We start from the raw sequence: 12,098 nt of genomic DNA, 5'->3' as shown, positions 1-12,098 counted from the left end.
GGAGAGGAACCTGAGAAAGGTTCTAGGAGAAAGCGCAGAAATATTGGACATTCCGATCCCCGTGCTTTCAGAAACTTCTTCTGATGAAGAACGTAAGCAAGTAGACGATATTCGAAGGAAGTCAGCGCCAGTAACCGGTTTAATGCTAATGGCCACGGAAAGAAAATATATAGATATGTTCATTGAAATGGAGGCATACACCATTATTCGACGACTAAGAGAAGTGTTTGGAACACAATGTCGAATAGAAAGATTTAGAATCACAATAGTGACACTGGGAATGCTACTGGAGAAAGGGAAACCCGTCCGTTATCATGTTTTGGAGATGATTGATCACTTCAAAGACATGGAATGGATGGGGTCTCCTATGCCAGTCGTAATGGCAGTTGACATCATCCTGAATTCATTGGATGAAAGGTTTCAGGATGTAGTAGCAAACTTTGAAGAAAAGTTTGGACAGGTATCCTTCGAAAGTCTACTGACGATTCTGGAAGTTGCTGAAAGTAGGTTCAGCACCCCTGAAACTCTAGAAGAGATTCTAGGAGTTCAGGAGACTGTAAATACGTGAACGAAAGACGTTAGGAGAAGGAAACCGTCTGGCAAGAGAATGGGCAGGAAAGCACCAAGACCCAGAACTATCCTTCCTAACAAGAGATGTCTTGTGTGCGGTAGTACATCTAATATTCGATTAAGAGATTGCCCGCGATTCTTGGAAGAACTAAACGACGGAGCTGGGAGTTCCGGTCAAGGTAAAAATTATTAAAAGTTATTCAATTAAATACACTTTCCTCGAGGTATGTGATACCTAAAAGACTCTTATCATTATGAATGACAGGAGCAAGAGGGAGCTGAGTATTTATTGAAGAGGAGATGAACCTGTCAAAAGCTGAGAAGGCAAGAGTTGCTGGAAAAGCTCAAGAAGGATCATAGACTCGATAGGCAATACTTTAAAGTAGTTTTAGTATTTCTTTTTCTTTTTAGAACATTGACTCTGTAATGAGATTAATCTTAATTGTGTCTCTTTGATTTATTAAATTTGTTAATATAGATAAAAGGAAGTCTCGAACTTCAATACCGAGGGCGTCTTCTCATATGCTGGTTTTGGAAACTTAATATCAATATTCCACATAAAGTAATGACATTGTCGTTTTTTTATCGGTGATAAAATACATAATCACGTGGTTGTTCACGATGTTGCATTGGTTAATTCTTTACTCTATACTATGTTCAAATGAATTACATGCATGGTATTTACCTAATATAATGAAATGGTTCTGATTTTGTCTTACAGGGATTAATTCTCGAAAGGATTAAAGCAGAAGCTTATGCAAATGGAAGGCATAGATTCATACATCTTGGAGATGGAGAGGGTGATTTTTGCCCGAGTTTAATACTCGAACAAGTAGATAAAGTTATGCCGAGAAAGAAATACCCATTATGGGAACTAATAAGCGTCGATAGATCAGTGATCAAGGCAGAAATTCATGAATGGAGCGACGGAGAAGATCTTGAACGAAATCTTCTTCAACTTATCAACACAATTATTTATGAAAAGAACAACAATTGCCCACTAGGATTGGTGTCGACAGAGTGTAAGTTTCAGACGATCCCGATCTCTACCCATGGATCTGTCTCTCAAGTTCTACCAGTACCTCATTGATTGTGAAGGAGCTAACCATTTCAACATTTTGGCCAGGATGACAATGCTGATTTTGTTATGTTCTTTGTAGTAGATTTTCATGGTTTGGTTCATCCAAATTTTTTTACTCATGTTTAGTAATGTGCCATTTTGATTATATATGTAATCTTGGGATTAGAAGTGAAAAATTATGAGTTTAAAATTTCATGCTTATTCCGAGTCAAGTGAGATTTCAATTTGCCTATTTAGTGAGGCTAACAATGACTTTAACTATAATTTGTTTACAATTAGTAAATGTGGAGACTTGAAGAAGTTCAACACAAACTAAATTGTTGCATGAGATTAATAATCTTCTTTTCTTCAAACCAATATTCTTCTCTTTCAATCTCTCTTGAAAGAACCACTTCAGAAACACTTCTCAAATGCACTTCCCCTCTTGTAGAACGTTTGACATTAACATAAAGTCCAATATTGACGGCTCAAAATACACTTTGCCTCGTAAAAATTTTGAGTGGAACTCTTTGGTGTCTACATAAAGTCTAACATCTAAGCTAATGAACTCTTTATTTCATTAGTTTAGTTTGTGTTGAACTTCTTCAGTCTTTGATGTAGATTGTTGCGGAAGCGTAAAAGTAATGAAATCCACCATTGTAATTAAACTAAACTAAAGAAATAAAGCTGATGAAATAAAGATAAAAGCGATAACACGATAAACTTGATTAATAATAAACGATAAACTTGATTAACAATAAACTTGATTCATAATATTCTCTGATCTGAATAACAAGGACAGACCTGACTTTCTTTTATAGGAACTTAGAAACTTCTAGATAGACTCAAACTAGGATTCCTAAATATCAAAGATACTCAAACATAGAAACTTCTAAACCTAGACTTAGTAGGAAATACTAAAACATGAAAACTCCTAACCTCTAACCCTAATGGACTCGGCCGTGAGGCCCTCTAACTAGTTCGGCCGTGAGGCCCATCTTGATGGTCTCCATCATACTCCCCGACCGAGAACGAACTTGCCCTCAAGTGAGACTGAACAATGCAATCCTTAATTCCCACTTCGAGCGAATAGTGCATTGGGGTCGAAGGACACCCACTTAGACGAAATCACTAGCTTCAATCTTATAGTGCAAAAAATCTTGCAAAAATAAATGTAGGAAAGAAACTTCCAACAAATTACAACATCTCCAGTCATCTTTTAATTTGATGAAGAAGACCACAAACACCACATAATATTTTATGGAAAAATCAACCTTGAAATCCTTCACTTGAACGATCTTCCCACGTTCATCTTCGTGTTGCTTATAAACCAAACTCGAATATGGCTTGATAAAATCTAAACCAGAATGAACTGACTTTTTCAAGCTAAAAGAGGATAATTCACTTTGTTCTTCTTCTTCCTCGATCATTGAGAAAATTTTGTTCTTTTTGTCAAAAACTTCTTCTTCAATACCATCGAAGACGGTGACCGAAGTAACATTGGAGAACTGTCTACTTGATTCAATCTTTGTCTCCACATATGAAAAATATTCATCTAAAGGAAGAAAAACATACCTGAAGATGCTTTTCAATGTAGTCCAATCGTCTACGAATTTTTTTCCTTGATTAATGAGTCTCTATTGCATTGCATTGAATTTTTCATAGATTCTTTCGAACATATGTTGTTCGATGAGAAAAACCTTATCTTCGTCATGGATATCTTGGTTTATGAACCAATCTTCCATATGTTGAATCCAAAAATTGATATGATATTGACCGTCGAATAGAGGAATTTTAGAGACGGTATTAATTTTTTCTTGATCTTTTCGATCAACATAAAATTGTTTTGAATCTCGAAAGGGATCCCAACCTAAACGTGGAAAAAAATTCCAGCATTCAAGGAGAGATGTATCCATGAAAAAAATTTCATCTTTCGTTCCCAGATTCTTCAAGCTCTGAATACCAACTGATGTAGATTGTTGCGGAAGCGTAAAAGTAATGGAATCCACCATTGTAATTAAACTAAACTAATGAAATAAAGATAAAAGTGATAAAACGATAAACTTGATTAATAATAAACGATAAACTTGATTCATAATATTCTCTGATCTGAATAACAAGGACAGACCTGACTTCTTTTTATAGGAACTTAGAAATTTCTAGATAGACTCAAACTAGGATTCCTAAATATCAAAGATACTCAAACATAGAAACTTCTAAACCTAGACTTAGTAGGAAATACTAAAACATGGAAACTCCTAAACTCTAACCCTAATGGACTCGGCCATGAGGCCCTCTAACTAGTTCGGCCGTGAGGCCCATCTTGATGGTCTCCATCATTTGTGTTGAACTTCTTCAGTCTTTGGTAATCCAGGATTTGTTCAAATCCGAAGGAGTAAGAGGTTTCGATTTCTTTGTTTCTTTGTTCAGTTTATCCACCATAGTTTTGGTGAAGAGTTGTTATCCAAGAGTTAGTTATCCAAGAGTGTTTCTACACAAAATTTCTAAGTAGTTATGAGCAAATAACAAATACGAAAATTGCAACGAAGTCTAAATCGGGCTATATTTGATTCTTCTTGTTATATAGCAAGTATTTATTGCGTTATTGTTCGCGGTATTCGCAGGTGATATACTTAGGGTTTGTCCCCCCCTTTTCTTATCTTTAATTTGTGTTGGCAACATCAAATTCTCTTTTCTGCCATCTTCTAACAAAGATTATTAATTATGAAAAGAAGCTTTCAAACTACAAATTTTCTTTAAGCAAGATAAAATTATGAAGAGGGGAATAAAGTTTAGGTATTTTTCTTATCCGGACACGTAAACACATCTATAATAAGAATAAGCTCATAATATTCAAAAAATCGTAGATGTCCAATGACTCCGAAGTCCGAACAAATAATCACGTTTGATTCATCATAACTATGGAAAATCAATTTGAAACTTGATTTTTATATGATTAACTAGTATCCTTAACATATCCTCATGCTACATCCCATAAACGAATTTAAGGTTTGAGTTCCAATCTACTTATACTATGAGCCATAAATATATATCTGCCCTGGCTAAATTGGTGATGGCATGTGAAGAGTTTCCTAAACCAAATTTCTTTTTTTTTCCTCTGCATTAATTCTCTTTATTTTCCCTATGGAGACAAATAGCACATATTTGGGAATATGCTCATTATCTATGGAAAAGCAGGAGGAATAGATGAACATTTGGGATTAACCCAACCAATTTAGTCCACATTTAAACTTGATATAATACATCTCCGAGAACTCCAATGTTGTTAGACCCATTTTTACGCTGCTATTTACAGATATAGGATTATTTCTTAGTTATATATTCCCTCTCTATACGAAAAAGAGGGCAACATCTATCTTTTATTTGCATGAAATAAGAGATATCAAACACACCCTAGGAGAAATTATGGTCGTGGAGTTTCTCGGCTATCTTTTCCGTTAATAACTCAACCTTAACACCTCAATCCTTTTTGTGTTTTCCTTGCATGAAAAATAACTTCACTGTCATGTTTAGCATGCAAAAATAGAATGTTATTCCTATGTTGCTCCCAAAATATTTGTCACGCAGGATCACAATTCGGTCAAATAAAATTTAGCTTGAGAAAGAAAACCACAAACTCAGAAAATTACTCTGTATCGATCATATAATCTGATCAAACCAAACAGTTATGTTGTTACTAGAAATCAAACTACCATATTGTCATTCTTGATAATTAGATTTCTTTTCAGTGCACTAAAGGAATAAAGTCCATTATGCTTGGTTAAAAAGTTGATGTTTTCCGGTGGAAATAGACCAAACATCAATTTTGTATTATAAAGCGGAGGATTGAGCTCTTTCTTCTGGTCAGCGCAAGGGCCTTGTATTGACATGTCCAGAGGTCCTCGACTGTGCACGTAGTGCATCTCAAGGATAAATTTCGGACGAGGAGGTGAAGGGGAAGCTTCCAAGACCTGCCCAATTCGCGCCTCGTGAGTGGGAAATTAAAGAGGAACGAGGTAGGCCCCTTAAGGGCGCTATAGGCCAAAAAAATCAAAAGGCCCCTGAGGTAACCATCCTTCTAAACGTGTACGAGTTGCTGGAGAAGCCGCACAAAATCCCAAACCAGACCCGAAGAAATGAAACCATAGGAAGCTTCCTAGGTGCGACACAATGATGAAGCGCACGTCGAGGGAGCTGAAGTGGCAGCATCCGACACACGACGCATGCCAGTCCAAGCGAGAGCGAGAAAAGGTACCTAACGGAATTTAAGTTTAGACATTTTTCGAAGTTGTGGCACTGGACGACATATTGGACTGGTCACGACAACCCTAAAAATAAAACGAAAAATTCTTCTTCCAAGTATAATATTCTTGTCAACAATTGGTAGCCCAAGTGGTCTAAGGTGTTGACATAAACTTCAGAAATCCCTGGAGGTCCCAGGTTCAAATCCCAGAGAAGGTGGAATCTTTGGTTATTTTATTTGAAATGAGATTATTAGGGTATTAATAATAATGTAGATGGGCTATAGGCCATAGATTAGATGGAGTATAGGCCCGGTTTGTTTGAGTTTGTATGGGTAGTAATCGAGCTTATCACATCCGATGATGTATCAATACCAATTGTAATGGAATTACCAAAAAAAAAAAAAAAAGAATATTCTTAATTATTTCAAATAATTGTGATAATTAATTTTAGAAAGAGCAGGTGGGCAAGTAAGAATTAAAACCGGTTTTTAGAAAGAGTATGGAAAATTGGAAAGTAGGGTAATATTCCAAAGGCATCTAAAATCCGTTTCGGATTCCTTTTGTTTCTCAACCTTCTTCTCAAGTTTCACCTGGCCACATTCTCACAAAACCATTTTCTAGCTAGGGTTTAAGATGGCAGGAATTGTTATAGTTTTCGACTTCGACAAGACAATTATCGATCAAGATAGTGATGATTGGGTTGTTGATGGAATGGGTATCACTGAATTGTTTCATAAATTAATGCCTACTATGCCTTTCAACTCCCTCATGGTTTGTCTTCTCTCTGTTTTTTCTGTTTTTTCTTTTGGTTTAACTTTAAATTTTTATTTCTTAATAACAAATTAGGGTTGGATTTATTTCTTAAAAATAAACCGGGGTTTTATTTTATTTTTTCTTAATAATAAACTAGTGTTTGATTATTTGTTATATATTTATAATCTTATTAGTAATTTTAATCTCAAAATCAATTTCTTAATCTGATTTTCAGGATAGGATGATGACTGAAATTCATTCACAAGGAAGAACAATGGAAGAGATTGCCAATTGTTTAAAAAGTGTTCCATTCCATCCTAATATTATATCAGCCATTAAATCTGCTCATGCTCTTGGGTAATTATTTTTTTGCTCTTTTCTTAATTTTTTAATTACAAAATTATTAAAAAATATTATTAGATTTATTTATAAGGATTTTCTTTTTCTTTTTGTAGATGTGAATTGAGGATATTGAGTGATGCAAATGTATTCTTCATTGAAACAATCTTAAAACACCATGGATTAATGGATTACTTTTCGGAGATTAACACTAACCCTAGCTATATCGATGACGATGGAAAGCTCAGGATCTTACCTTACCATGATTTCACTACTTCTTCTCATGGTTGTGCTATTTGCCCTCCCAACATGTGCAAGGTATATATTATCATTACTCTTAATTATATCTTTTTTAATTTATTTGAGGTAGTTTATATTTTTTCGTTGTTTAAATCTGACTCGTTTAAGTATATGATTTATTTGTCACACCTACGTGGATAAAATAGTAATTTCGGCCGACTTGTTTTTACGTGATTTAGTGGAGCAGTTAAAAATGGAGTCTAAATCCCTACTTGAGTCAGGCCTCGAGTCAGATTTCAGTTCTGAAATAAACATGACCAAGTTAGGGGATGTGATCCTTTTACTCATAAACATGCCATGTCAAGATGTATTTGTTATTATAGACGGCTATAGACAAAAAGAAGTCTCGAATTTAATACTCCCACATAAACTAATGACGTTGCCTCTTTATCGGTTATAAAATACATAATCACGAGGTTTCCACGATGTTACACTGGTTAGTTTATGCCTTATACTTGATTAAAATGAATGAAGATGGTATTTGATTACGTAGAATGATGAAATGGTTCTGATTTTGTCATACAGGGATTAATTTTCGAAAGGATTAAAGCAGAAGCTCATGCAAATGGAAAGAATCGATTCATATATCTTGGAGATGGAAAGGGTGATTTTTGCCCGAGTTTAAAGCTCGAACAAGTAGATAAAGTTATGCCTAGAAAGAATTACCCATTATGGGAATTAATAAGTGTCGATAGATCAGTGATCAAGGCAGAAATTCATGAATGGAGCGACGGAGAAGATCTCGAACGAATTCTTTTTCAACTCATCAACGCAATTATTTATGAAAAGAACAACAATTGCCCACTAGGATTGGTGTCGACAGAGTGTAAGTTTCAGACGAACCCGATCTCTACCCACCAATCCATCTCTCAAGTTCTGCCAGTACCTCACTGATTATGAAGGAGCAAACCATTTCAATATTTTGGCTAGGATGACAATGCTGATTTTGTTATGTTCTCTTTTTATGAGATTTTCCTGGTTTGTTTCATCCATAAATGTTTACTAATGTGCCATTTTGATATATTATACTATATGTAATTCTGGGATTGGAAGTGACAAATTATAAGTTTAAATTATAAGTTTAAAATTTCATGCTAATTCTGAGTCAAGTGAAATTTCAATTTGCCTATTTAGTCTGCTAACAAATGACTTACAATTTGTTTACAACTAATAAATGTGGAGACTTGATCGGCATCCTCGCCTGCCTTAGGTTGATAGGTTCATCGCCACCCAATAACCGAAACAAACTTTAGATTCATTTGTTTCAACTTAGAGTTTTTCACTTTTGGCAGATTTTAGGCTTACCTATATCGTTATGTTTTACACAACTGATAATTTCAGTTGAGGTTGCTCATGACGTGTTGAAAAGCAAGTACGTATTCAATTTTCTGATAAGATTTTAGTCACAAACTATCTAATTATGACAAGATCTAATCTACTATCATGAATGACGGAACACATTCATCGTGAAAGTCTTAACTTGTGCGACGGTTCAACCAACATATGATCCGACTATTTAGGAGCCAATATTGAGGAGCTTAACACATAAAAATCACTTAAGAGGCAAGTGTATTTTGAGCCGCTTCGATATTGGACTTTATGTTGACACCAAAGAGTTCCACTCAGAAATTTTAAGAGGCAAAGTGTATTTTGAGCCGCTTCAATATTGGACTTTATGTGAATGCCAAAATTTCTACAAGAGGGGAAGTGCACTTGAGAAGTGTTCATATGTTAACCAAAAGAGTTCCACTCTGAACTTTGAATAGTTGGACTCGCCCAAGACTACTACTGAGAAATCCTATTTATAGAACCACAAGTAATGCTAATTGTTTTAAGTGCATTAATCCAACTCAACCCCCATAACTCTTTTTTCTTTGTTCTCGCGGTGCCTTCGCCAGGAATAAAACTCAGTACCTTGTGAGGTGGTTAAAGCGGAGACAATATCAACAACTGTTAAGGTTTGGGGCGTCACAAGTGGTATCAGAACCGAGGACGGCTCTTTGGTAATGGTGGGGGATTGAGATAGTCCCACATAGCTCGCAAAAGTGTCCAGAGACTGGACTATAGGTGTACGCTCAAGTTTAGTAAGTACCAATGCCTTTTCGGTGAGGTCGTGGTGCCTTGTGAGGCGGTCAAAGCGAGAACAATACTGATAACTGTTAAGGCTTCGGGCGTCACAAAAATCTACCCTCGTAACTCTTTGACTTCAACATAGTTAACCTTTAACCCATCTTTAACCAAGTATAAGCTAAGAAAATTGTACATACAACACTGAGTCCTCATCCTTAGACCTGTCACCAGTAGTATATTTAAGCAAGTGAGATACCGAGTAAGAAAAATCTCATAAAGAAAAAAGTGAGAAAAACAACAAAACCTTTCTTTGATTCCATTCTCACTCTCACACTAGAAAAGACCCTCTCTCTCTCTCTCAAAGTTTTTCTCTATCTAAAAAGAAGCCATGGGAGTGAGTAACAAGATCACAGCACTACTCAACTTCATAGCTTTACTCTGTTCAATACCCATAATAACAGCTGGAATTTGGTTATCAAAAAAAGCAGATAACCAGTGTGTTCATCTCTTTAGATGGCCTGTTCTTCTACTTGGTGTACTTCTTCTCTTTGTTTCACTTGCTGGTTTTGTGGGTTCTTACTGGAATCGTCAAGGCCTTTTAGCTTGTTACCTCTTTTCCATGGCACTTCTTATCATTATCCTTCTTATCTTACTAATCTTTGCTTTTGTTGTTACTAGAGATGATGGTAGTTATCAAATTCCTGGTAGAGGTTATAAAGAGTATAGGATTGATGGGTATTCTTCTTGGCTTAGAAATTATGTTACTGAATCTGGTAATTGGGGCAAAATTAGAACTTGTCTTGCTGAATCTGATGTTTGTTCTAAACTTAGTAGAGATTTCACCTCTTCTGGTCAGTTCTTTGTAACTCATATCTCTCCTCTTCAGGTAAACTCTTTCTTTTCATTTTTTTGGGTTCTTATTAGTTTCTTGATTCTTACTCTGTTTCCCTCTCTCTCTCTAAATTCATTAAAAGTTGGTCTAAAGGTTTGATCTTTGTTGAGTAGAACTTGCTACCATATAAGTGAACATTTTTTTGGGTATGAACCCTAGAAAGAAAATAAAATGTTTGTAGGATTTTGAGGGTTTTAACCCATTTTGTAGAACTCCATTTTGCTATGATTCTCTTTGAAATTTAGATTGGTTTTATGATCCTTAGAATGTTTGAGATAAGAACTTAATTAATCTCAACCATCCAATGGTTGGTAGTAAAGATCTTTAGCTTTGATATCTAGCTAAAGTTAATTCAGTCAAAATTTCAGAATGTTTGTTTTTGTCTGGCTCATATTAATAGCAAAACAAATGGCAAATTTGGGTTGATTTTGGGTCTATTTTATTCAGATGATTCAAATTTAAACAAGTCAGAGGAGTCAGATCGAGACAATGAGAACAGAACAGCACTAATCTTTCTGTTCAAAGTCGAAAATGTATTTTAGTCTATTAACTTGGTATTTGTGTGTTTTGTTTATGATCTACCAGTCAGGTTGCTGTAAACCTCCAACCATATGTGGTTACACATACGTTAATCCAACATTTTGGGTAAACCCGACGAACCAAGTTTCAGACCCCGATTGCTTTATGTGGGGTAACGATCAATCACAGTTGTGTTACGGGTGTAACGCCTGCAAGGCCGGCTTACTAGGAAACCTAAGGAAAGAATGGAGAAGAGCCAATACAATTCTTATAATCACTTTGGTGGTGCTTATATGTGTCTATCTCATTGGTTGTAGCGCGTTTAAGAACGCACAGACGGAAGAGCTCTTTCGGCGATACAAGTCCGGTTGGGCCTAAGAAGACCAGGTTCTCCTATCCATTCCAACTTATAGGGGTTGGTTTTGTTTTTTGGTTCTTCTCTGATGGTAGGTTCTAGTTCAGTAGTATATATATTTCTTGGCACAATTATGTAGCTACAACTTTTGAATTTTTATTTAGCAAGTTGGTAAACTACTTTTGAAATTTGAATGAATGAATACATATATCCTACTGATTATCACTTAAAACCCTAAGTGAATACAAATATCCTTTTCTTCTTATCTCATTAGAACCACTTCTATCTGTTTATGCTGGTTAGTTGTTAACTTCAGGTTTAGAGTTTAGGGTTTACGAAACATTTGTAAGATCGAGCATCTGCCCCTGGGGAGAGTCAGCACCACCTTCTTCCTTGTCAAGAAAGTGTATTCTGATCTTCAACAAAAAAAAAAAAGTGTATTCTGAGCATATCAGAGATGACTTGGTTGTATCTTCTCTGGTGATATAAAAAAGTTTACCTTTCTTGTGTCATATCTCATATAAGAGAAGAGGTAAAATTGTCATTTCACACCTTTTAAAGGGTGGAACGAGTTTGTCCCTTGTGTGTCACGTAAGTCAGGCGGTGTGTTAGGCGGTACCGCGGTAGGTCAGGCGGTGTGGTAGGCGGCAGGATACGAAATGACACGCCCACCCTAGCGGTGTGGTAGGCGGCAGGATACGAAATGACACACCCACCCTACTCCCTACGACACTGCCTGCCTCACGTGTCTAACATGACAAGTGACGAAATCCTCATTTCACACCCTTTTAAAGGGTTGAAATGACTATCTTGCCTCTTGTCTTATACGAGCTAGTCTGGTTAGCCGTGAGTTTGGACGGTACATCTATCATTGTCGTAAATAAATTTCGAAATTTTAATATAGCAATTTGAAGTACTACACATTTGAGATGATGAGAACAAATTTCTTTCTCATTACTAAAGATCCCAAATGAAAAGCAGGAGTGGATCTGATTC

At 35.9% G+C, this 12,098-nt stretch overlaps 3 protein-coding genes across 3 annotated transcripts; all 3 read left to right on the top strand.

Annotated features, from left to right (window-relative positions):
- Positions 1-346: 346 nt before the first annotated feature.
- Positions 347-1,660, top strand: LOC147536977 (inorganic pyrophosphatase 1-like). Its single transcript, XM_086642719.1, has 2 exons — positions 347-460; positions 1,292-1,660. Exons 1-2 carry the CDS (start codon positions 347-349, stop codon positions 1,658-1,660), a joined length of 483 nt encoding a protein of 160 aa, XP_086498845.1.
- Positions 1,661-6,457: 4,797 nt separating this feature from the next.
- LOC147536976 (thiamine phosphate phosphatase-like protein) lies at positions 6,458-8,364 on the top strand. The gene is made up of 4 exons (XM_086641244.1): positions 6,458-6,645; positions 6,863-6,984; positions 7,083-7,284; positions 7,792-8,364. Exons 1-4 carry the CDS (start codon positions 6,508-6,510, stop codon positions 8,158-8,160), a joined length of 831 nt encoding a protein of 276 aa, XP_086497370.1. The 5' UTR covers positions 6,458-6,507; the 3' UTR covers positions 8,161-8,364.
- A 1,278-nt stretch (positions 8,365-9,642) lies between these two features.
- LOC147536975 (tetraspanin-2-like) lies at positions 9,643-11,334 on the top strand. The gene is made up of 2 exons (XM_086644071.1): positions 9,643-10,222; positions 10,814-11,334. The coding sequence occupies exons 1-2, from the start codon at positions 9,725-9,727 to the stop codon at positions 11,123-11,125; spliced, it is 810 nt and encodes a 269-aa protein (XP_086500197.1). The 5' UTR covers positions 9,643-9,724; the 3' UTR covers positions 11,126-11,334.
- The last annotated feature ends 764 nt before the right edge of the window (positions 11,335-12,098 follow it).

This window comes from Eschscholzia californica, unplaced genomic scaffold (genome assembly GCF_041429995.1).
Source record: "Eschscholzia californica isolate CP2 unplaced genomic scaffold, dmEscCali1.0.p SCAF_5, whole genome shotgun sequence".
In the NCBI taxonomy this organism is placed as follows: domain Eukaryota; kingdom Viridiplantae; phylum Streptophyta; class Magnoliopsida; order Ranunculales; family Papaveraceae; genus Eschscholzia; species Eschscholzia californica.
This window is presented reverse-complemented; position numbering and strand designations above follow the sequence as displayed.